We start from the raw sequence: 23,881 nt of genomic DNA on the forward strand, positions 1-23,881 counted from the left end.
ATTCCCCAGCTCTTATGAAGGAGGCTGCAGTGAACTCTCTTGTGCACAGCTCCTGAAGCACTCACACGGGAAATAATGGGGACACCACTGCTGGGTCACAAGAACTAAGCATCTACGGCAACAGCAGGTATCCTCAAGTTTCCCTCCTGAGATGATTCCAGCTCAAAGCCTTCGCATTAGCACACAAGAGAATGTCTTTCCAGGACATCGGTGGCATCTTTACACTTCTACCAAATGATGGACACAGAATGCTCTTTGAATATGGCCTAATTCCTACCGCTAGTACACATTTAAAACATTTTTCACTATTCAAAGACTCTAAGTCCTCTGTGAAATAATGTAATCTCAATTCAAAGGGCAAAGGCAACAAAGACCAACTTCTCCCACGTGCCGTGGCTCAGAAACATCTCTCAGCACCTTTAAACAAACCAACATGCCCAGATGTGCAACAGTGGAAAGGAATCCTATGGCGAGGAGAGGAGGGAGGCCTCCTTCTGCCTCTCCCAGCCTCTCTGGATTCTGAGGATAAGCAAGCAGCCCCACAATGCCCAGGGTCAGGGGGGCTCACCTGCTTTGGCTCCCCAGTGTGGCTGTGCTCCTTTTGCTTCTCTTCATATAAGCACCTCAGGAAAGAAATAATTAATTCATTCTCTCGCTGCTCGTTTCTTGGTCTCAATTTCTTTTTGGAAAAAAAAATCAGAAATATAAACATTACATTTCTTTTTAATTGTTGACAAAACTGCTAAGGCATTGTGCTAACAGCTTCTACCTAGTAACTAGTGCGTTTCCTCAATCACCTCACCAGGGGGCACTAGTCACCCTCTGAGTGGAGGCAATTTTTTAAAAGAACAGAGGGGCAGAGGCACTGGACCAGATTTAGGAGTCATCTTTGATGTTCCCAAGATATAATTTTAACATCAAATAGTGGCAGTCAAAATAGTTAATGAACAGTTTTTAAAAAGAGATAAAACAAAATCTATGTAAATACCCAGAGTCATTAGGGATCTGCAAAGGAACCTGGCAATTGGATCCAGGGCCACGCTGTCACATGGTGCACCTGACAGGCACACTGTGGTACCCCCGTGAAGCAGACATTCGATGGAAACTTGTATGCCAAGGTCTCAGTTGTCCTCCCACGCCCCCATTTTGTCTCCTCCTGTCTCCCTCTCTCTCTCCCTTTCTGCCTTCTCTCCCTTCCTTTAGCATTCTTTCTTTAAATTCACAAGGACTTTTAATTTGTTAGCAGTGGCAAGGCACCCTGCTTTACAAATGAGAACAGGCAGGTTTTAGTTACCCCTCAATCCATCTAGCTTCCCCTCAACTAACAGGATAGTGACACACAAAATACTGTGCTCTCTCTCGCCTCCAGCTTTCAAACCTTTGCATTTGAATGATCTGCCACAGGGTATTTTTTTTAAGAAGTCATCTAATTCAATACATTCCTTTCTGTGAATGGAAATAAAACCAATTGCTCAAATCAAATCACCCCAGAGAGACCCAGAGTTCCTTGCTCCTCCTGCCAACAGCACTGCCCAGTGCTCTTCTGACCCCAGGTTGTAGCCTGCCCTTCAACAGGTCAGACTCCAACAAGAGGATCAGCTCCACAAGCAGCAGAGTCTGCCTGCGTCAGTGCCATCATTGGCAATTTCTCCCCGCTAACTAAAGAACGGTGGTATTATCCTTAGAGTCACAAGCATGAACGATGAAGGAAACCTTAATCCAGACTTCCTTCAGAAAAGGTCATTTGGAACGGCCATTTTTAAAGGTTGATAAGATGCCTCAGATAAAAGCACTTGCTGCCAACCATCTGACCTGAGTCTGAACTACTCAGTGGAACTCCGAGTGCTCGTGTATACACACACCAACGAGAGAGAGAGAGAGAGAGAGAGAGAGAGAGAGAGAGAGAACTTCAAACTGGCAGAAAATGAAGTCACAAGCAGGCACGGGGGAGGACTGCTGGTGCCTCCCACTGGCCACAGGAGCCAGGAGACCCCCAGGGAACTCATTAACCATCCCCAGGCAATGACTGCAGTGCAGCAGCAATGCATTATCTGTGGTGTCACACAAAGCCAAGAAATAAATACTTCCTCAGAATCACTGTGAGGTATGGCGACATTCACTAAGTTCAAAACAACCAGGGATGTGTCGCCACCCTAAGTCTCTCCTGTGGCCTACCATTCTCTATGGTGGTTAAACCACTACTTCTTTCAGTTTTTATTCACATTCATTAATCAGAGTGACCATCACAAAAATGACTATGAATCAAATTGAGTAGCATCGCTCTGCGGTCAATAATTAACACCTCTGTTCACAATCAGAGGTGCCAGGAGCTGGGATTGTGGTTCCCAGGGCCAGCGATACCCAGGACAGTGACAGGTGCATTCAGCAGCAGAGGAAAGGCTCCGTGCTCAAGCCCGGTACTGCTGCAACAGTGTGTACACCTCGCACTTGTGTGCTTTGCCGTAAACACACTATACGTCAATTTAAACGATCAAAACTAGCCAAACTGCTTGCAAAAAGTACCAAAAGTTAATTTCTCGGCCTTGTTTCTAAAGGACCATAAAAGCAACAGAAAACTCTGACACCGACAGCGAGTATCCACATACTGAAGAAGCTTAAGCTATTCTAAGGTTATCACGTATACCACGCTTAGCTTGGACACTACACTCGGTATTTAGCAAAAGACTTTGAGCCTTTGTTTTTACTCTCACTGCTGCAACGTCAGCTTGGGAGCAGATATTTCCGCTGCAGATGGCTAATGCACTCTGGGGCACTTGAAAACAGTAGGACAGCAGAAGAGAGGGGAACCCAGTGGTGTCACTGCCACAGGTGACCCCTGCTCATGTTTGAAGCATCCCATCAAACACCTTGTAAATAAAATGGTGGTCTTGTGGTGTCCTGAGGTCTTTCAGGAGAGGACAGGATAACACCCCAGAGCCCGTCTGCTACTGAGGACTCGGGGCTCAAGGGCAGCCGCCATCATCTCCAGTCGGTTTGCCTAGTTATTATTTAAGCTTTCTCCTAAAGAAACACTGGGTATGCTATGTATCAGTACTAATGAAATAGTATGTATCATGTTAATAGGAATTATATTGGCTTTATAGTAATTGGCCTTTAGGAGAGTTTTTCAGAAATAAATTACCTCCAGGAAACATTACATCAGATTTTTATATGACCATTTTGATCTATGTGAATTTTCAAATACATGAGTAGGGACAGTCACTGATTAGTACCAAGACTAAAAAATGTTTTAGAAAAACCATGAAAGCCATTCAGGAAGACCATCAACAGGCCATCATAGAAGATCAAATCTGTACCACTCGAAAAAAGCCCACGTTTGCGCCGAGGAAGGTTAAGGATGAGCGGGGTTTCCTCAGCCACCTGACTGTTTCTGATCTTCAGAGCCATCAAAAGTCTAGAGCTGTGGAGAACACTAAATTGCATTCTGCAGCAGTATCACAAAACTTCCACTTCTCCAGTACACTTTTATTATCTGCTTTTTTCCAGTGTCTGTTCACAGGAGAGGGGGTCATGTCATTAGACTCCTTGCTACTGCAGGGGAAAATCAGCCCATCTGCAGGAGGGTTTTGGGAATTGCCTTCCTGAGAACCCCTCTGCTCAGGGAAAGCTATATGGTGCTCTACATGAAAGTGAAAACCGTAAGGGAAGAGAAGTGTGGGGCTGGAGAGATGAATCGGTGGTTGAGAGCACTGACTGCTCTTTCAGAGGTGCTGAGTTCAAATCCCAGCAACCTCATGGTGGCTCACAACCATCTATCTATATGGGATCTGATGCCCTCTGAAGATAGCTACAGTGTACTCATATAAATAAAATAAATAGATCTTTAGAAAGACAGACAGACAGACAGACAGAAAGGGAAGTGAGTCTCCGTGCCCACCGGGAAGGGCTCCCTAGCGACCTGGCAGCACCGTGTCCTAAACGGCTTCACATGGATGCCTTGGCTTCAGAAGGAACACAGTGAGGCTCAAAAAAACACAGGCGGATAAAAACTGTGAAAACAATCCTCAAGGGCCATCTGCAAAATGAAAACAACAACAAAATCTTCCTATTCTTTCTACAGATGTATGCCAAGCCTACAGAACAAGGGAACTGGAGAACTTTAGTGAGAAACCAGAAAGAAAAGCTGAGCCTTTTCGTCCCCTTCCCCACAAGGGGTGAGGACAAACACATGGCTACCTGCTTGTCTGCTTTAGTCCGCTCCTAACTATAGAACTTGGTGAGTCACTAGTGGACACACACACACACACACATACACACACACAAAGATGTATCAATTCTTTGTCCCAAAGCACTTGCCTCCTTTGAAAAGTGCCAAAACCCCACAAAAATGGCTCCAAGTTCTGGTAGACATGAACTCCGTGTTGAGTTCATTCCCGACAAGCAGGCCTTGGGCAGGCTGACACCTGGGGCCTGGTTTACCCAGCTGCAGCAGCTCCAAGAATGGTAAGAGCACACTCAGGTTTAATGCACGCAGCTCCTGAGTGTGCTTCTATGTGTGGTAATTTTAGTCTGTTTCCATTTTTGAGTTTCAATTTAAGGCTCTAACATATGACACATATATTTTCAAAACAGACAACGAGGAATATGTGCTCAAACCCATGTACAAAGGTCTTGTGACTTCGTGGAAGAGGCTGGCAGAGGTTCCCAGGAGCAAAGCGGAGCATGTGGCTCTGGCCTCCTGCTCTGTGCCCCTGGGGAGCAGTGACGCCGCATGACACTCCACAGCATGCCGCCTGGTGTGCTTTCCTGCCACGTGCTACAGTGTCTGTACCTGAACCTCCTCGAATATCATAGCCTGCTCCTGATTGGTCAGGGTGGTCAGGTGCTTCTGGAGTTCTAATTTGGTTTTAGATGAATTCATTCCTGTTGAGAAGAGAGAAAAAGACAAGGGTCTATGGGGGAAGGAGGCCTGAGTTGGATTTACCACCTTCCAAACTCATTTCCTCTCCCGCCCACTTCAGGACACTTCTATTTGACAACAGCATCACTGTGCATGGAAGGCGGCTGTGTGAGGAGCTGCACTCCAGGACTGAGCTCGCCTTTCACAGAATTCTCAAACAATTCCATCAGAGTGTGATACTCTCCACATCTCATACGCAGGAAAACCAAGGACACAAGAGTTTTATAAAGCTTCTTCAAATACGACCCTTGTATACTCTGCCTCAGGTGCACACAGCTCCACAATACTATTTGGTATTAAAATACTAAAGACAACCCAAACATTTTCTACAACAATGACACACTCTTCTAACTACAAGAGAATGTGAAAACACTCTTAATAGCAAGCAGTTGGTGCTGATCTGAAACCTGAGCCCTACTTCTCCTCTGGATTCCACTTACATCCCTGACACATGCACTTGTGTGGAGGACGCTGTTCCTCTCATCATGTGTTTAACTGTCGGAAGACTAGTCCATTAATATTACAAGGATTCTGAGGAAACGCTATAAAAATGACTACATGAAAGCACAGTACCCATTACACTCCCTCCTTACGACATTCTATTCCTGCATGAATCCAGTACAGGGCCTAGTTTGTGGTTTTTTGATGTCAGGTATAGATGTCACAGAACGTGCGAAGCTTAAAAATTTGTTAACCCAACCTCCATGGAATAAAGGCGCATGGCTGGTTTCTTCTAGTCAAGTCTCCCCATGCTGTGGAAGGAGCCCTGCTCGGGGCCTGGACAAAGCTTAGAGTGAAATTCCCATGTGAGTAATTTATGGCCACAAATATAAGGCCAAACAAGAGTCCTTTATTCAAGATGGTGACCAAGAGCAGGCTCCTGCCACCAACAAACAAACAAACAAACAAACAAACAAACACCTCTTGGCCCTGAACTAAGGCAGGGTAGGTTTTATAAATAAAGCCAACAATTACATCATACCAAAACCAGGTATGTATAGCTGGAGTAGGGAGCAGGGATACTCAAAAGATTGAATTCAATTGATTTAACCGATCTGGTTCACTCTGCCAGTGAACCTCCTGGCTGTAGGTAAGGCTGCATGGGAACGGTCTGCACAGCAGGATGTGCCAAAGGGCCCTGGGGTGGGGGCAGCTAAGTGAAGACTGTGACTACGGTGGGCAGTTAGGTAGCATGAGCGGTGGTCAAAGCGTCTCCAGGACTGGGAACTGGAGAGAACCTGCCTGAGCATGGAGCCTGTGTGATGTCGGAAACATGCTTCTACTTACACGGAGTGTGCAGTGTTCACAGCTCATGACCTGGGAACTCACGAGGAGGCCAGAAACCTGTGAGCAGCGAGTCTGTCCAAAGCCAGTGTTCCTCTCTCTTCTTTTAGTTGGAGGTCAGCCCAGCCCTCCTTTACTGGCTGCACAGGCACTGACCCTATGCGAAGTCCAGTGGGCACCGCAGCTTCCAGAATGTTATTTTTCCTTATTTTGTTTTAAACCAAGATGAACTCTACAAGGCCACTATAAAACTAATGCCATTTCATTCAACACTTCCTATGTTGAGATCTCAAAATAATCAGAGGTAGGAATTTTGTTTTTTAGTAATCTTAATGAATAGATAAGGAACCCAAGATGCTGAAATCACATATTTTGTCCAGGATTGCCCACCAACTAAGGAGGCAACTGATGCCCCCCCTTTGCCTCTCTGGACTGGTAAAATCATGTGGTCCAACACATAAGGGAATACAGAGGTGGGCTGAGGTAGAGAAAAGGCTGTCAAGGTATAATTCATCAATCCTCGCTGCCACATACATGATCATACGAAGCCAGAGGGGCAGACTCAAGGCTTTCTGTACGCTACTTCAATCCTGCAGCACCATGGTGTCTGAGTTTATTAGTAAGTACCAGGGAGGACAAACTAAAAATCTACCCAAATATAAAAAAAATTGTCTCTGGTGTAGTCTAAACACCAAACTCTGTATTGTTAGCAAGTGAGGGAAGCTTCAAGCTCCTAAGAAAGCTAGACTAGAATAGTTAGGCTACACACTGAAAGGCTCAGGCTGAATCCTAAGTTTCCACCTCTTCATCACAGCATGGCTGGCTGGGTCCTCTGACTGGGCCTAGCCAAACTCAAGATAACTCACCATGGTAGGCCTTTCTACCTCAACTCAGTATTTTGTTTTCCAGAGAGAGCATGATTAATTTTAGCAATCTCCAAAATGTTGCTCTAAACTCTGAAATAAGCAAAATACTCTTCAAGTATCATAGCAGTTGTATGATTATAAAATTCAAGTACATACTCCAGAGTATCTCTGATTCTTAGAAACTGCACGCATGCTAGCACTGAGTATGTGGTATACCCACACATACACTATTGGTGTATTTAGAATAAATACACATGTATTTCTCCTATTTTATACATTCTGGGGCATAACTCAACTACATCAACTGGTTAAGAAAACATTCTTTAAGTCTTTCTTCTTAAGGTCATGTTACTGATCCTTCCCATAGTTTGTGGGGTGCTTGGTCAGAGCATAACTTCCTGATAGAAGAATTTTTGGGGGAGGCATGGGGGGGTTGCAGTATAGGGAATTGATCCCAGGGTGTTCTGTATACAAGGCAAGTACTCTGCACTCAGCCACACAGCCTTGCTGCACTTTGGAGCCTTTTAGATTTCAGGATTAGGGATGCTCAACTGGCAATGACAGAATGCTTAGTGGGAGTTGTTGGCCTAGAACCTGGGACCTCGTGCATGCCAGAGCAGTATTCTACCTCTGAGATATGTCCCCACCCACGACCATCCTTACAGTAATTCAATGGCTTCCAATAAATCATTTCACTCTACTTATTGGACTTGTAACCATAAAAGTCAAAAGACCCAAAACCTGTTCTTCTTCCAAGGTGGCCTCTCATAACTCACCATCTATTCCTTTGAAAATGCTTCCCACACAGGGAGTAAAACACAGGCTTCCCACACAGGGATTAAAACACAGGCTCCCCAGAGGCCTCGTGGCTCTGTTTAATATTTAATGGATGCTCTCTATAGCTGTACAGTTTTCTGCCATGGTTAGAGTTTGTCATGGAAAAGAGGATTGAATAATTATTCTCCAAACCACAAGAGCAAACTCTCGATCCTGAATAAAGCGTCCAGCTGTAGCTTTCTGACTGCTCAGGCCCAGCACAGGCGCTCCATGTGGCGCTCGGCAGGAGCCAGCTCTGCAGATCAAGATGGCCTCTGCCAGTAAGGCTCACATCACTGCTGGCGCAAGAGGCCCCTGGGGCATTCCCACCACCATTTACCTTATCTTGACAGCTAGTGAGCCTCTCAATTGGGATCTCTTGTTAAAGCAAAACTCTCAGTCCAGATACAGTTTATATGCTGTCAGCAAATAGTAACGACATGGAAACGATTTTTTAAAAAATGAATCAATCACTCTTGTTTCAAGAGCACTGTAATGACTAAAGTGAACCTTTTCAGACTTTATGATGTTTATGTTAATGTATCTCATTTAAAAAAAATAAACCAGGTAACATTTCATACCTATTAGGACAGCTACCATTATAAAAATCATTTCTGTAAGGATGCAGAAAAGTTAGGATCTGTGACTAATGGGAATATAATTATTATAGAACAGTACAGGACGACTTGAAAGTTAAACAGACTCACTGTGTGACCAGTTTTATATCAACTTGACAGAAGCTAGAGTTGTCTGAAAGTAGGGAACTTTGATGAGAAAATGCGTCCATAAGATGGGGCTATATGCAAGCGCATAGGCATTTTCTTAATTGGTGATTGATGGGGGAGAGCCCAGCCTACTGTGGGTTCCATAAGAAAGCAGGCTGAGCAAGTCATGGATTGCAAGCCTGTAAACAGCACCCTCCATGGCTTCTAGATCACCTCTGCCTTCCTGTCCTGGCTTCCTTCAATAATTAACTCTGATGTGGAAGTAAAGCCAAATAAACCCTTTCCTCCCCAAATTGCTTTGGTCATGGTGTTTCACCAGAAACCCATATGAACACTCACCAAATGAAGTAGCAAATTCACTTGCTGAAAGTAATTTTGTTCTTACAAAAGAACAGAAAGTAGAAACCCGAACAGAAGCGTGTATACCGAAGTTCTTAGCACTACTCCTCACACAGTAAATGACAGAGAACCTGAATGACCAGTGGTGAATAAATGAACCAGCCAGAGAAAGAAATAGGATTCTGAATGTACAAAATGAGCAAACCCAGAAGACACAATGCTAAGTGAAAGAAACCAAATCCTACTGATTCCAGTATACAAGGTACCTAGGTGAACTCAATTTGTAGAATCAGAAAGGGAGAGAACTCAGGGGTAAGAGACTTCTGCAAGCAAGTGAACCTGCATTCAGGGTAGGGCATGCAGCATGGGCCTGTAACTCCTGCACAGGAATAGCCCTCAGCATGTACCAGCCAGACTAATCCAGCCAAAACCAGCTCTGGTTCAGTGAGAAATCCTGTCTGAAGTCAACAAGGCAGAGAAAGACAGGAAAACACCCACGTCCCTGCTCTGGTTTCTGTATGCTCAGGCACAGATATGTATACAATCACACACCACAAATTACCCCACCACACACAAGAAAACACACACACACACACACACACAGAGGAAAACACACAAAGTAGGATGGTGGCTGCCTGGGGCTGTGGGAAAGTTACAAGGAGAGACTTGTGGGTGAGCTGTGACTCAGGAAGATGAGAAGTGGGCCGTGGGGAAGTTACTCAGCTGTGGATGCACAAAGCGCCACCGAACCAGATTCTTTAGAGAAAAAAAATAGGTGAAAACGATACATTGTGTATCTGGGTATACTTTTTCCTACAGTTACTTAGAAAAAAAAAGAAACTAGGTCTAAATGTCAATATAGTTTTTCTTTACAGAATTACAGTTTGTGACATGCCTTTGTTTCCACAATTAGACAATTTAAGTCATGTGGCAATCTCAAAAACCATACACCTACAAAAAGTTTAGAAATCTTCCTAAAGACAGGACTAGATACAAAATGAAGAAAAAAGGCACACAGTACTTCTCCCCAGATTCCTCCAAAGGAGCACTGACCACTCAACACCACCCTATCTTCTGCCCCTCCCCAATGACCAGGACCAGATTTCATTCTTGCCAGAACATTCCTCACTCAAGAAGGCTCCTTCCTCTTTTGAGAGAGGGTAGGCTGCAGGTAGATCCTGCCTGGTAGTCAGACAGTGGACCCTGGGCTTGCTATATCCTAGTTTACCCACAGATGGCTCCAACCTCTCAACTTACTTATAAAACTATAAATGATTTGCTTTTTCTTCACAACTATGATGAAGTTAAAATTGACAGTATCTTTTAAAAACATCTTAGCACTGTTTCCCACAATTACTTAGGAAAAAAAGAAACCAGGCCTAAATGTCAATATAGTTTTTCTTGACTGAATTATAGTTTGTGACAAATATTCTAGATACACAAGATGATAATGATCTACAATCGGATAATTTAAATCATGTGGCAACGTCAAAAACCATATACCTGGATAGAAAAGGCTTACGATCAAAGAGTAATTCTTTTTATCAAATAATCTGCAAATGGTGACATTTTGTCATAAGTGTCTAGAACTGTAGTTAAGATGGTCGCCACGGTTTTGAGGTTTTGGTTTTTCTTCCCTCCCATTCACTCAATTGGAACCTGTTCTCTGCTCTCCTCCACTACAAGTGCCCTGGCAAAGACTGCAGGTGACCGTCTACCTAACTTCTTTAGGCCTCATTTCACTAGATGTCGTCTGTGGTGGCCAATCTGAAGAGCCACCACTCTCACACAGCTCAGTAAATGTTTGACAACTATCCCCTCACCTCTTCCTCACTCTCAGGGTGCCTTGGAGGAGAGAGGCAAGAGGGGATGTGGGTCCTTAGCTTTGTATCCATCATGCCCAGGAAAAATTCTTGTCATACAGAACACATCCACTGCACGGTGTGAGGTCGCCTATGATGCCTCTGACGTGTGGCCCTACAGAATAGTGCCACAAGCACTCCCACCCAAGGCCAAGTTGGGACTACAAGCCAAAAGCCCCCCTACTCACCCTCTATCCTCTCGCAGAGCTTGTGCAGGCCCTGCAAGGGGCAGCCCTCACACAGCTGGGCTGGAGCCTTAGCCGTCTGCTGCACCGCAGCTACCGTGAACGCCTGCTTCAGGGTCATCATGATCTCGTCAACCTGCGCAGAGGAGCCAAGTGTCAACAGCGAGTCAGCTCGGCAGACTGACTGACCGGGACAGCAAGTTCACAGGAGAGACTTTGTATTATAAAGTTTTTTCTTTTTTTTTTTCTGGGCTATTTTTCACAGGCTGACAGGAAATGGTGGAAATAATTGCTAGGGTTGCTCTGTTGTCAGGATGACTACTCTGAGTCAGCCTTCTTAAAGCAGGTGAGGCACAGGGTGGAACATGACAGCCAAGTACAAAGCAGGTGCCTCTAGCCCAAAGTCCACAGGGATTCATTCATATTCTTTCTCTCTCTCTCTTTCTCTCTCTCTCTCTCTCTCTCTCTCCTTTTCTTCCTTTCTTTCTAAATACCACAACATGGATCCAAAGGGCCGTGAACCTGCTGTACAGCTCTAAAGCTTCCAGTCTTCCTACCTCAGCCTACGAACTGGGACTTACAAGAACAGGGCTGCCACACTCGGGCAATATAAATGCATTAGAACTCTAAATGCTGCATTAGAGCGGAGGGTGAAAGCAAGCATATCTTTTGAAAATATTGAAATTTAAAATGAAAATGAGTCTGGGATGCATAGCAGAAAGGTATTAGTCACGAGTGACTAATTCAAGCGAATACCACTCTGTCAGCAAGGCTCTATCCACAGCTCTGCTCAGCCCAGAAGACTCAGCAGGGTTGAAACTGCTCACAAGGTTTGCAGTGGGAGGTGTCATCCTCTTACCAGAGCTTCATTTGTGCACTGGAACACGTAACAGACAAAATGAAAGCCGCCGCTGCCGCCGCCTGAGCACTCTCGGCAGATAAATCCAAAGTGGTCCACATGCCTGATGCCCTGTGCAAGGAGAGGGGAGGGGTATGGAGCGCTGCTGACTGAAGACGGCTGCACCACACAGGACTGAGCACCACACAGGACTGAGCACCACACAGGACTGAGCACCACACAGGACTGAGCACCACACAGAATTGAGCACCACAGAGGACTGAGCACCAGAGGAGTGAGCACCACAGAGGAGTGAGCACCACAGAGGACTGAGCACTACAGAGGACTGAGCACCACACAGTACTGAGCACACAGAGGACTGAGCACATGTTTCCAAATAATAAACAGTTTCTGTTTGGCATCAGAGTAAAACGTCACTTTGATTACAAGAGAGTCAAGGTTTGCAAATTCAAGTCCTAATGCTCACTTTAGTACTAAAAGATAAGCAGAGTAGCTGACAGAAAAACTAGTAGAACTTTGGGGAGGTGGTCCAGGAAGAACACTAGGAGTAAACACTAAAATAAAAATCAACAGCACATAAAGATTAACACACACATTCACAACCAAGACACACAAACAAACATGTACACAAAATCCATATATATGAAGGTTAAAAAGAAATTAAAATGTATTTGTACTAAAATTACAAGCAAATACTAAACGGAGCTGCATGAGGAATGAGCAAAAAATGACTTATAAATCTAGAAGATCAGCTCTGTCATCTTCAAAACGAAGGCCAGGACTCTGCCCATGTCCCCCAAGCTCTGCTTCACACACACGTGACGTAAAAGCAACAAGGAAGTGAAGGATAGTGAAGGGCGGCCTGGGCCGCCGCCTCACAGATCTACCAGAAGCAACTGTGGCGGTTCTCTTTCTCCTTTTACACTTCTGTAATGTGTATGAGCGCTTGCCTCTATGTATGTACATGTACTGCACACCTGGTGCCAGGGACATCAAAGCAGAGAGACAAACAGTTATAACCATCATCTGAGTGCTGGGAACAGAACCTGGGTCCTCAGCGAAGCAACACGTGCTCTTCAACAGTAAACCCCCATCTCCAGCAACAACTGCCAGTTTTCACTGTCAACTTGAGGCGACCTAGATCACCTGGGAGAAAGGCCCTTGAGAGTATCTGTGGGGATTATTTTATACATCACTTGAGCTGAGGAGACCCATTCGGAATGTGGATGGCACATGACCACACCCTGGACTGAACAAAAGAGATAGGAAGCTGAGGTCCTGCGTGTACATGTCTGTCTACTGTGTGACTTCCCCTATATCAACTACCACACAACTGGGAATAGAATAAAAGCTTTAAGTTGATTTTGGCAGGATATTAGGAAAGAAAACTAAAAGAGCAACCTAAATACAAATGAAGTCTCTTCTGTGCTAGTAACTTAGGTTGAGATGATCTGATGAACCTCACTTCTTTAGGAAAGAATAAACCACTATACCACTCTAAAAAAGCAAACAATGGTGTACAGCTCTAATCCCAGCACTCAGGGTGGGAGCAGGGGGCAGAGGCGGGCAGATCTTTATGAGTTCAGAGACCAGAATGACTATATAGTGAGTTCCAGGACAGCATAGGCTGCACAGAGACACTTTATCTAAAAATAAATAAATAAATAACATAATAAAGAAAATATCTAACATTTTAATAATTCTACATAATTAGGAACAAATCAAGATTCCGTGGATAACGTCACTTTCAGGCAAGCATTTCCAGTCAGTAATTGCTGATATATCCTGATCTCAATCAGTGTCCTCCATCAACACACTAAGCAATAACAGAGGCTGCTACGTGGGGGAATGTCATTTCATTTATCAAAGTACTTTCTTTGAAAAGGCTTCCCTATTCAACTTAAGGACTTTACTTATTTTCATAATTGAAAATACTATCTTTCTGATGACTTAACTGGCTTACATTTTAGATTAACAACCAACCAAGATTTTTACATCATTTTGGAGACATGAAAAGTTACAGTTTAAGAAAAAAAATAAGTCACCAAACAGTAATGCGAATGGTTGCCAGGACAACCTGGAGAAAACTAGCTCATCACAGTTGACCGATTCCTCCCAAATCTGTCTACGATGGAAGACTTAACTATCGAACACAGAAAGGTTCAATTAGAGAGTACATTCTAGGTAAAAACCTCCTCACAGATAAGTATCATTTCTCATAGTTACAGAAGAAATAAATGACCACAAAAAAAAAAAAAAAGAATTTCAAGAAAGTAGAACTATGTTTCTCTACAATTTATATATAAAACACACATGCACAATTATGTATAATCCATATACACATAAATCACTTATATGTAAAACATGGACACACATATGCATGCCAATTATAAATAAAACATGCACATACATATAAGCCCCTGGAAATAGCTAGAAAGCGTAAGTACCAATATCAGGGAAAAGAAAGGAAGGCAGACCTATGTTCTCTAGTACATTGCTCCAAAAAGAGCAAAAGTTAATTTCAAGATTATAATTTGCCTTAGTACACTGCAGGAAAGATATCATCAATCAAGCATTAAAAACATGCTTATATGCCGGGTGGTAGTGGTGGCGCACGCCTTTAGTACCAGCACTTGGGAGGCAGAGGCAGGCAGATTTCTGAGTTCGAGGCCAGCCTGGTCTACAGAGTGAGTTCCAGGACAGCCAGGGCTACACAGAGAAATCCTGTCTCGAAAAAACCAAAAACAACAACAACAACAAAAACATGTTTATTTTATACAATAGCACATCTACTGCATATATCAGAAGAAGTGAAATTAAATCAATAATCTGTGTGAATTTACCTGAGAGCAAAAGGATATCTCCTTAAAATTTTTCTCCAGTGCAATCTTTTTGGTGTCAGGACTGATGAGGTAAACTTCAGACTGGCCAATCTTAAAAAGCAAACAAAAAGAAAGACATGGGGTTCTCCTAAAAATTGAATTTGTATACATGTCATGACCTATGAGGAAGCAGGGGATGTGGCGAGCTCTTATAAAATCCCAACTACATCACTGTAAAGAGTTACAGTTTAGACCACGAATTCCACATGGCAGCAGACAAATTCCTACATCACACATCAGTATTCTCAGAGGAAAAGACCACATATGAGAAACAGTAATAATAATCCTCAAAGCCTGCATCCCCTTCATATACAGTTTTCTAAACAAGTATTTCAGAAAACAACAGTTCCTATTTTAAATGTCCAACGCTCCCATGGCAGTGAGTGTGCTCCCTGGCTGGCTGTGGAAGTTGCCTGAGCTCTGTCTACACGCGCGGACACGCTCCCTTCCTGTGTGTTGGTTCCTACAGACTCAATCCCTCCTCGGGATCCACAAGTTAGCAGTCACATCCTCGGCACCTGAACTCTCAAACTTTTCTACACATTGATCTGGACTGCAAGTCAGAGCGATCAACTTGTTGGAGACAGAAGTGTAAATCAAAAGTAACTGCACCCTTAATGAAGATGTTCAAACCATGCATTCTACAGTTCAGATTGTAGGTTTTACACAGAGCACTTTTTCTTAGTATTTCTGAAGTATCCTTCAGGCGAACGGGACTGACAAAGTGCACAGAATTCAAGCGTAGTGACCGCCATCACTGAAAAAGTACATTTGAGTGGCCCAGACTTTGGATTTTCCTAAGGAGGCACTCACTCAAGATCTCCCTTACTCGACAACAGTAACTGCATCTCCACATTTTATATATTTCATCTTACCAGCCTTCTGTTTTCATCTATATAATGAAGATCTATCTAATGAAGATAATCATTTTTTTTTTTTTTAAATCTTGGAGTCTCAGCTGAGCAGCATTCTTTTTGGACATGGCTAGGCTATAAGGAACAAGCGAGAATTTAAAGTCAGATGTGAGCTTGGGGGTCTTCTTATATCCAGTCCACCACTCTGTCCTATGACCCCTGAAACCATGTACCCCTATCTACCTGCGGCTACGTACCTCTGGTCACCTGAGGCCTCGCATCCCTGTCTACCTGAGAAGCCTCCTACTCCTGTGTAACAGAGGCCTGTCTACCTGAGATCTTGCTCCCCTGTCTACCTGAGGTCTTGCTCCCCTGTCTACGTGAGGCCTTGCACCCCTGTCTGAGGCCTTGCTCCCCTGTCTACCTGAGGTCTTGGCACCCCTGTCTACCTGAGGCCTTGCTCCCCTGTCTACCTGAGGCCTTGCTCCCCTGTCTACCTGAGGCCTTGCTCCCCTGTCTACCTGAGGCCTTGCTCCCCTGTCTACCTGAGGCCTTGTACCCCTGTCTACCTGAGGCCTTGCTCCCCTGTCTACCTGAGGCCTTGCTCCCCTGTCTACCTGAGGCCTTGCTCCCCTGTCTACCTGAGGCCTTGCTCCCCTGTCTACCTGAGGCCTTGTACCCCTGTCTACCTGAGGCCTTGCTCCCCTGTCTACCTGAGGCCTTGCTCCCCTGTCTACCTGAGGCCTTGCTCCCCTGTCTACCTGAGGCCTTGCTCCCCTGTCTACCTGAGGCCTTGCTCCCCTGTCTACCTGAGGCCTTGCTCCCCTGTCTACCTGAAGCCTTGTACCCCTGTCTACCTGAGGTCTTGCTCCCCTGTCTACGTGAGGCCTTGCTCCCCTGTCTACCTGAGGCCTTGCTCCCCTGTCTACCTGAGGTCTTGGCACCCCTGTCTACCTGAGGCCTTGCTCCCCTGTCTACCTGAGGCCTTGCTCCCCTGTCTACCTGAGGCCTTGCTCCCCTGTCTACCTGAGGCCTTGCACCCCTGTCTACCTGAGGCCTTGCTCCCCTGTCTACCTGAGGCCTTGCTCCCCTGTCTACCTGAGGCCTTGCTCCCCTGTCTACCTGAGGCCTTGCTCCCCTGTCTACCTGAGGCCTTGCTCCCCTGTCTACCTGAGGCCTTGCTCCCCTGTCTACCTGAAGCCTTGTACCCCTGTCTACCTGAGGCCTTGCTCCCCTGTCTATCTGAGGCCTTGCACCCCTGTCTGAGGCCTTGCTCCCCTGTCTACCTGAGACCTTGCTCCCCTGTCTACCTGAGGCCTTGCTTGCCCTGTCTACCTGAGGCCTTGCTCCCCTGTCTACCTGAGGCCTTGCACCCCTGTCTACCTGAGGCCTTGCACCCCTCTCTACTTGAGGTCTTGCACCCCTGTCTACCTGAGGCCTTGCACCCCTCTCTACTTGAGGTCTTGCACCCCTGTCTACCTGAGGCCTTGCTCCCCTGTCTACCTGAGGCCTTGCTCCCCTGTCTACCTGAGGCCTTGCACCCCTGTCTACCTGAGGTCTTGCACCCCTGTCTACCTGAAGCCTTGCACCCCTGTCTACCTGAGGACTTGCTCCCCTGTCTACCTGAGGCCTTGCACCCCTGTCTACCTGAGGCCTTGCACCCCTGTCTACCTGAGGCCTTGCTCCCCTGTCTACCTGAGGCCTTGTACCCCTGTCTACCTGAGGTCTTGATCCCTGTCTACCTAAGGCCTTGCTCCCCTGTCTACCTAAGGCCTTGCTCCCCTGTCTACCTGAGGCCTTGCTCCCCTGTCTACCTGAGGCCTTGCACCCCTGTCTACCTGAGGCCTTGCACCCCTCTCTACTTGAGGTCTTGCACCCTTGTCTACCTGAGGCCTTGCACCCCTCTCTACTTGAGGTCTTGCACCCCTGTCTACCTGAGGCCTTGCTCCCCTGTCTACCTGAGGCCTTGCTCCCCTGTCTACCTGAGGCCTTGCTCCCCTGTCTACCTGAGGCCTTGCACCCCTGTCTACCTGAGGTCTTGCACCCCTGTCTACCTGAAGCCTTGCACCCCTGTCTACCTGAGGACTTGCTCCCCTGTCTACCTGAGGCCTTGCACCCCTGTCTACCTGAGGCCTTGCACCCCTGTCTACCTGAGGCCTTGCTCCCCTGTCTACCTGAGGCCTTGCTCCCCTGTCTACCTGAGGCCTTGTACCCCTGTCTACCTGAGGTCTTGCTCCCTGTCTACCTAAGGCCTTGCTCCCCTGTCTACCTGAGGCCTTGCTCCCCTGTCTACCTGAGGCCTTGCACCCCTGTCTACCTGAGGCCTTGCACCCCTGTCTACCTGAGGCCTTGCACCCCTGTCTACCTGAGGCCTTGCACCCCTGTCTACCTGAGGCCTTGCACCCCTGTCTACCTGAGGACTTGCTCCCCTGTCTACCTGAGGCCTTGCACCCCTCTCTACTTGAGGTCTTGCACCCCTGTCTACCTGAGGCCTTGCACCCCTGTCTACCTGAGGCCTTGCACCCCTGTCTACCTGAGGCCTTGCTCCCCTGTCTACCTGAGGCCTTGCTCCCCTGTCTACCTGAGGCCATACACCTCTGTTCACCTTTCTTCATCCCTACTGTCTTCATACTCTAAGCTCCTTACTTCTCACCTAGACTATGGCGATGGCTTCTTAGCCTTCTGTCTATATTCTTTCCCTAAGTAGTTCTCAGCTCTCTAGACAAAGCCATTTAACATTACACTTTACATTTTTCAATGACAGTCCAATTTTTTTTTTTTTTTTTTTTACTAAAAACAAAATCCTGAACGTGACCTCTAAGGTTGTGAATAATGGCGCCCGACTCAGCACCTTAGCCCCATCCCCGCTCGCCTTCCCAATCTCTGTAGTCTCCTAACCTTCTCACTAAGGATCTGCCCGAGAACTCAGGGACACCGTGCTCCAGGCCCTGGTGACTGTCAGGGAACAATAGACAGAGGTCTCCAGCCTCACAGACTGAGATTGCAGGGATCACATGAAACACAAAGTTCTTTATTTGTTTACTTGTCATTAAGCTGAGAGCCAGGACTGTGAGGCTGCCACCGGTCTCTCTGACGAGACTGCTTCCCATGTACATCACTACCTCAGAAGAGACAGGAAGGAAGGAAGCACAGCCAGGACAACTGCAGGGGCTGCCAGGCAGAGCAGTCTTCAGGACTCTGCAGTGCGGCTCTTCCCGCCCGCCCTTCTCACATCTCACTGATGCTCTCTGAGCCCAGGAGACCCTGCCTATCTGTCGCATGGGAACCTCTGCTTGGGGAGAGTCACATCCTCAAAAGATGCCTCTCCTGATTCCCCAGGCCTTTCCACAGCACCCACTACTTCTCTACAGTGTCAACTGAATCATAATTACTCAATTACTGGTGCGTCAGGTGCCCGTCTGCATTGCTGGAATCTACAGTCTGTGTGGGCAGAGTCTATTCGCAGATGGACTGGTAACCTATTGTAGCCACTTAAATGCACTGGGCAGCTTCCTCAACGACACTGCGGTGTCTGAGGAGAGCGCACGGATCACTGTGTGAAATCCAAGCGCTACAGCCACCCAGCATTCCTTGTGTACTAGGTCACTTACCCTGACACACCATCTGGACTTCTTAAAGATTAATTTATTATGTTTTGTTATTATGCTTTGTGTGTGTGTGTGTGTGTGTGTGTGTGTGTGTGTACAAGTACATGCAAGTGCAGGTAGAATTATAAGCAGTTGCAAGCTTATAATTCTGATGTGGGGGCTGGGAAGCAACTCCACTCCCCTGTAAGGGCAGCATGTGCTCTCAGAGGCTGCGCCATCTCTCCAGATCCATCATCTGGACTTTTAGAGCCAGCTACATCCACACCACACTAACCTGTGTCAGCTTCCTTACTCCGTGGCCACTTCACTGCCTTAGTTAAGCACAGTAAGGCTACACTACATCCAAGGCAGTTTTGCTCCCTACCTTTATTAAAGCAAAGATGAGAAGAGGCAGAAATACCCCAGGGAAAAGGCCACAGACAGCTCACATCAGGAAAGGGCGGAGTCCTTCAGTTCACACCCAGGAGGATCATGCATCCAGAAAAACCCAAGCCAACATGCAACTCCACAGCTGGCTGGCTACCTTATCCATTCCTTTTCTTCCCTATGGCTATCGGTTTAACGATTTTCTGTTTAAAAAACAAAACAAACGAACAACAAAAATAAAGCAACTAATCTAGTGTTTTAGTTGGGACTAAGTTTTAAATATAATGTTATTTTAAAAAAAATCTTACTATCTTCATTAACAAAGGGTGTTTTATAAATTAGTATTTCCCACTTAAAATGGTGTTGAAACATATTGCTTAACATCCTTCTTGAACCTCTTTTATATAACTATATTCTGCAATGAGAGAGTGTCTTCAAACACAGATGTGTAAGACAGATTTTTCAGACCTCCGGTTGCAAAACCCTCATAGGTTTTACCGTGAACAGCATAGTTCGGTTCTCCTCCATGTCTGTGGGCTGAACCACATTGTGCCCACCAATTAGGTGGTTCTCGATGTCATTGTCAAAGGAGCTAAAGGTGCTACTGCGGAGGCCAGCGTCCTGGAACTCCTTCCTGAAGGCCAGCGAGCGCAGTCCAGGCTGCGAGAAGGATTTGCGCATGGGCCGGGGGCTAGGCGCTGATGGCTGCCCAGCGGGCGCTTCCCAGTCTATTCTTCGACCACAGCTCACATGGTTAAACTTCTCAATACACTCGTCGATCAGTGCAGGAGGTGCCTTCTTGTGGGCCACAGTGACCCGGCCACAGAAGAGCACCTCGAACTTTTTGGCGAAGGTGTCGTCGAACTCTGAAGGGCAACGTAGCTCTTCCTGGCGGGCAATCTTCCCCGCCTGCCGGATGGAGCTGATGATCTCAGGCACCTGTGCAAAAGAGGGTGTGGTTAGAGACTCTTGCAGCAGTGGTACCAAATACCAAGGACACAACTCAGACCCACAGCTTCCAGAGCAGGGAACCCTGGCTGACAGGGGCTGGGCTGGACGGGCTCACAGATCACAGCAACCCCAGGGCAGGCTCTGCACTGTACCCCTAAGGTCCTCAGGGCATCTTCACAGGGCTTTGCCTTTGATCCGGTTACCTAAAAACTTACTGGCTCACTCAGAAGAGTGGAAGGCAGTGTCTTTTAAAAAGCCTTCCTCAGTACACGATGGGATGAAGGGCTCTAAAATCATCACCTCATGCTACTGAAAAATAGCATCATCGTTTTCTTCAACGGCAACTAAAAAGTTATGGCTTGATTCTGTATTTCCTAAAGTGGATTGAGAAAACAATGGAGAACCCATGCCTACTGTCACAGTAAAACACTGAGGCTTCTCACAAACGGCTTTTCTTTCCTAATGTAAAAGTCTGGGAGAAAAGGCTCTCCCAGCTACGGCATCCCTGCCACTCTATCGTGCCCACGTATGCTAGGTTCTCCTCAGCAGCTTCAGAAATAAGCCGGTGCCAGACCACAGGGAATAAACCCCGTGCAGTGCCCAGGAGCCACAGTACTCCCGACATCACGGTTTGTAAGAACCACGAACTTGTCGGTTTGTAAGAACCACAGACTTGTCGGCATGGACTTAATCTTCCAATTGCCCGGCCAGTTTTTGTTTGGACTAGACACATATACCTGTATTTCCCATTTTTCTAGGTATAAAACTTTTGGTTGAGGCCCAGACACCTATAGGTTCCTGTTTATTTAACATCCTAACCAGAAAAATCCAATCCCTTTTACAATTCGGGTAAAAATTCCAACCAGTGTATGCTGTAAAGGGAGATGGCTCCAGTTCATTGTGAAAGCGAGCTTGGATTCTGTGCCATGACAGAACTCTAAAAACCCACTGACTGTCACTAAATACTGATCACACTAAGAGAACCTTTGTACCATAAAGACTCGCGTATCTCCTCTCAAAGTATTTTGCCACAAGAGTCAAAGTTATCTTTAGAGATATATTTTTAAAATATGATTCTAAGACTAGAGGAGTTGGCTCAGCAGTTAAGGGCACTTAATGCTCTTTCAGAAAACCAGGGTTCAATTCCCAGCATCCTCATGATGGCTGACAACCATTTGTAATCCTCTTCTGGCCTCCTTGGGCATTGCATACATGAAGAACACAACGTATATGTAGGGGACACACACACACACACAATCTTTAAAAAAATCATTCCTGAAGCACAGATTTAAATATTTAAAAGCTAAATTTTTAGCTGGCCATGGCACAGGCCTTTAATCCCAACACTGGGGAGAGACACACAGGTAGATCTCTATGAATTTTTAGGCCAGCCTGGTCTACATAGAGAGTTCTAGAACAACCAGGGCTATACCGAGAGACTGTCTCAAGGAAAAAAAAAAAGCCAGATTTTAAAAACTGAGGTGCATGTGCAGGGGTGCTGGGCACATTCTTTGGTATGCTGTGGAGGTCAGAAGACAACCCTCAGACCTTTCTCTCCACCCTGTGAGCCAGGAATAGAACTCAGCCCTTAGCTTTGTCGCCAGGCATCCACGCCACTGAGTCACCTTGACAGTCCGAGGTTGAAGTTTTGCCGGGCAATCATGTTTGCACTGAGTACTTCGCATGCTCCTGCCGTAGCTCACTTCCACACTGCCAAGTCATGGTGCACACCGTGCGGCAGCCTAGAAGTTACTATGGATAGACAATATCACAGAGATAGAAACAGGAGCCTAGGCTGCAGCCAACTTTGCTAGTGATTTACAGCTTCTCTCTGGGGAAGAGAGGCACACAAGACCAGAGCACTGAAGATTTTCTAGGGAAAAGCTAGTTCTGCATGGTAAAACAGTATTCCTTCAAATCAAACCGCCAACTTATCCTTGCGAAGGGCTGCCGCTTTCTCAGTGATGGGGGAGACTCTCTTATAGGAGTCGCATATTTCCCAATTATTAACTGTTCTTTCTGGGCAGAAAAATGCTGCGTATTCCATCTTTTGAAGTCTGCTAAAATATCCAAATTTTCCATACACGACATCTTCCAATACCTCAAGAGAGCAATGATGTTTTCCATCATGTTTCAAAGAGGGGAAAGTGTGTGAGGCCATATGATCTAACACAACTCAGCAATGACCAGAACAGACACGGAACAAGGCACTCAAGAGGCCCCTTGATTCCGGGAGTCAGAAGGCACCGAGGCCCACGCCACACCCTGGTCAGAGTTCAGGCTGCCACGCTTTTTCTAATTATGGATTTCTCCAGTTCTTTGATTAGAATAAAAAAGATACACTTCATTCTAAGACCAAGGCCCGTCTTTCCTTGCTCTGGTGGGCTTCGTTATTTAGACATCAATTTACTCTCAAGCCTCCTGCCCCTCAATTCCATGTACGATGGGAATAAAGTAGACCAGCTGGGGAACCAGCTCCTGCAGGATAAGGGGTGACGGAGCTGGGGGGGGGGGAGGCAGAAGAGCATGAAGGGGCCCTGGAAGACCTGGCATCAGCTCAGGACTGAAGAGACTAGAGAAGGGCACACAGAGAGGCCGGACGGAGGCAACACAAGGGCAAAGCAAAGATGTCTGAAAGCAGAAAGACCAGTCACATGAAAGTAGATCTGTCAGAGCTTAAAGCTCACAGATACATGAAAGGGGAGTTGTTGATATTAAACCCAAGATAAACACAACCAAAAGCCAGCCAGTAGGGTCTATAGGAACATATACATCAAGTTACAATGACTCCTGCCAAAACAACAACAACAACAACAACAACAACAAACCAATGACCTTTTAGGGACAAATTAACAGAAGAATTACTACCTCTGATAAGATCTGGCACTTTAGATGAAAATCTTGCCCAGTTCAGAGGGCTAAGAGCTACGTCATTCCTGTTTGCAGATAAGCCGATAAAGCAAATCCAAACTAACTAGAGCAGAGGAAAGGATCTGAAAACGTTTTCCTGGAATAAATCTAACAAGGATTTGGGTTTGGATGGAGTTTCTGATACTATGGGAACCACAACAAAAATGTTAGGTAATTAAGATCAATTGTCCCAAATTAATGAAGCAGGCCTGTTTAGGTATTCAGAATTCTCATACTAATGACTGCACAGTGAAGGCAGTTTTAGGTGCAGGTTCAAGTCGGTACTGTTTCACAGGGACAGGGAAAATGATACTCAAGAATCAGGGATACTTCTGTAAATAATGCCCTTATTCAAGCACTCGGGTCAGCTTCTTAAGGATTTAGGGATTTTAAGGGATTAAAAGCAAACTGCAACTGTAATTTTATTCACAAAGACTTAGGAAGGCATTTCTG

General features: G+C 46.0%; 1 protein-coding gene and 1 long non-coding RNA gene across 7 annotated transcripts in view; both read right to left on the reverse strand.

Moving 5' to 3' along the window:
* Tbc1d1 (TBC1 domain family member 1) overlaps positions 1 to 23,881 on the reverse strand; it is a 190,595-nt gene that overhangs the window by 73,803 nt on the left and 92,911 nt on the right. For 2 of the 3 annotated variants that reach the window (XM_052199411.1, XM_052199410.1), the window contains exons 1-5: positions 14,701 to 14,865; positions 11,858 to 11,968; positions 11,002 to 11,134; positions 4,793 to 4,884; positions 569 to 679 (exon numbers count right to left, since the gene is read on the reverse strand). In XM_052199411.1, coding sequence (XP_052055371.1) covers positions 569 to 679; positions 4,793 to 4,884; positions 11,002 to 11,134; positions 11,858 to 11,968; positions 14,701 to 14,850 — 597 coding nt within the window. In that variant the 5' untranslated portion in view covers positions 14,851 to 14,865. Of the gene's footprint in view, positions 1 to 568; positions 680 to 4,792; positions 4,885 to 11,001; positions 11,135 to 11,857; positions 11,969 to 14,700; positions 14,866 to 20,065; positions 20,507 to 23,881 lie in introns of those variants that run through there. The other variant, XM_052199412.1, reaches the window with a different exon arrangement.
* LOC127696591 (uncharacterized) lies at positions 16,609 to 18,035 on the reverse strand. Of its 4 annotated transcripts, none has more exons than XR_007980261.1 (4): positions 17,935 to 18,035; positions 17,816 to 17,838; positions 17,384 to 17,407; positions 17,183 to 17,216 (listed from the first exon to the last, which is right to left on the reverse strand). It is a non-coding gene; the product is annotated as an uncharacterized LOC127696591 (long non-coding RNA). The 4 variants fall into 4 exon arrangements; XR_007980260.1 differs by lacking the exon at positions 17,384 to 17,407 and adding an exon at positions 17,552 to 17,575; XR_007980259.1 differs by lacking the exon at positions 17,384 to 17,407 and adding an exon at positions 17,576 to 17,599.

The sequence above is a fragment of the Apodemus sylvaticus genome, chromosome 11 (genome assembly GCF_947179515.1).
Source record: "Apodemus sylvaticus chromosome 11, mApoSyl1.1, whole genome shotgun sequence".
Taxonomy (NCBI): Eukaryota; Metazoa; Chordata; class Mammalia; order Rodentia; family Muridae; genus Apodemus; species Apodemus sylvaticus.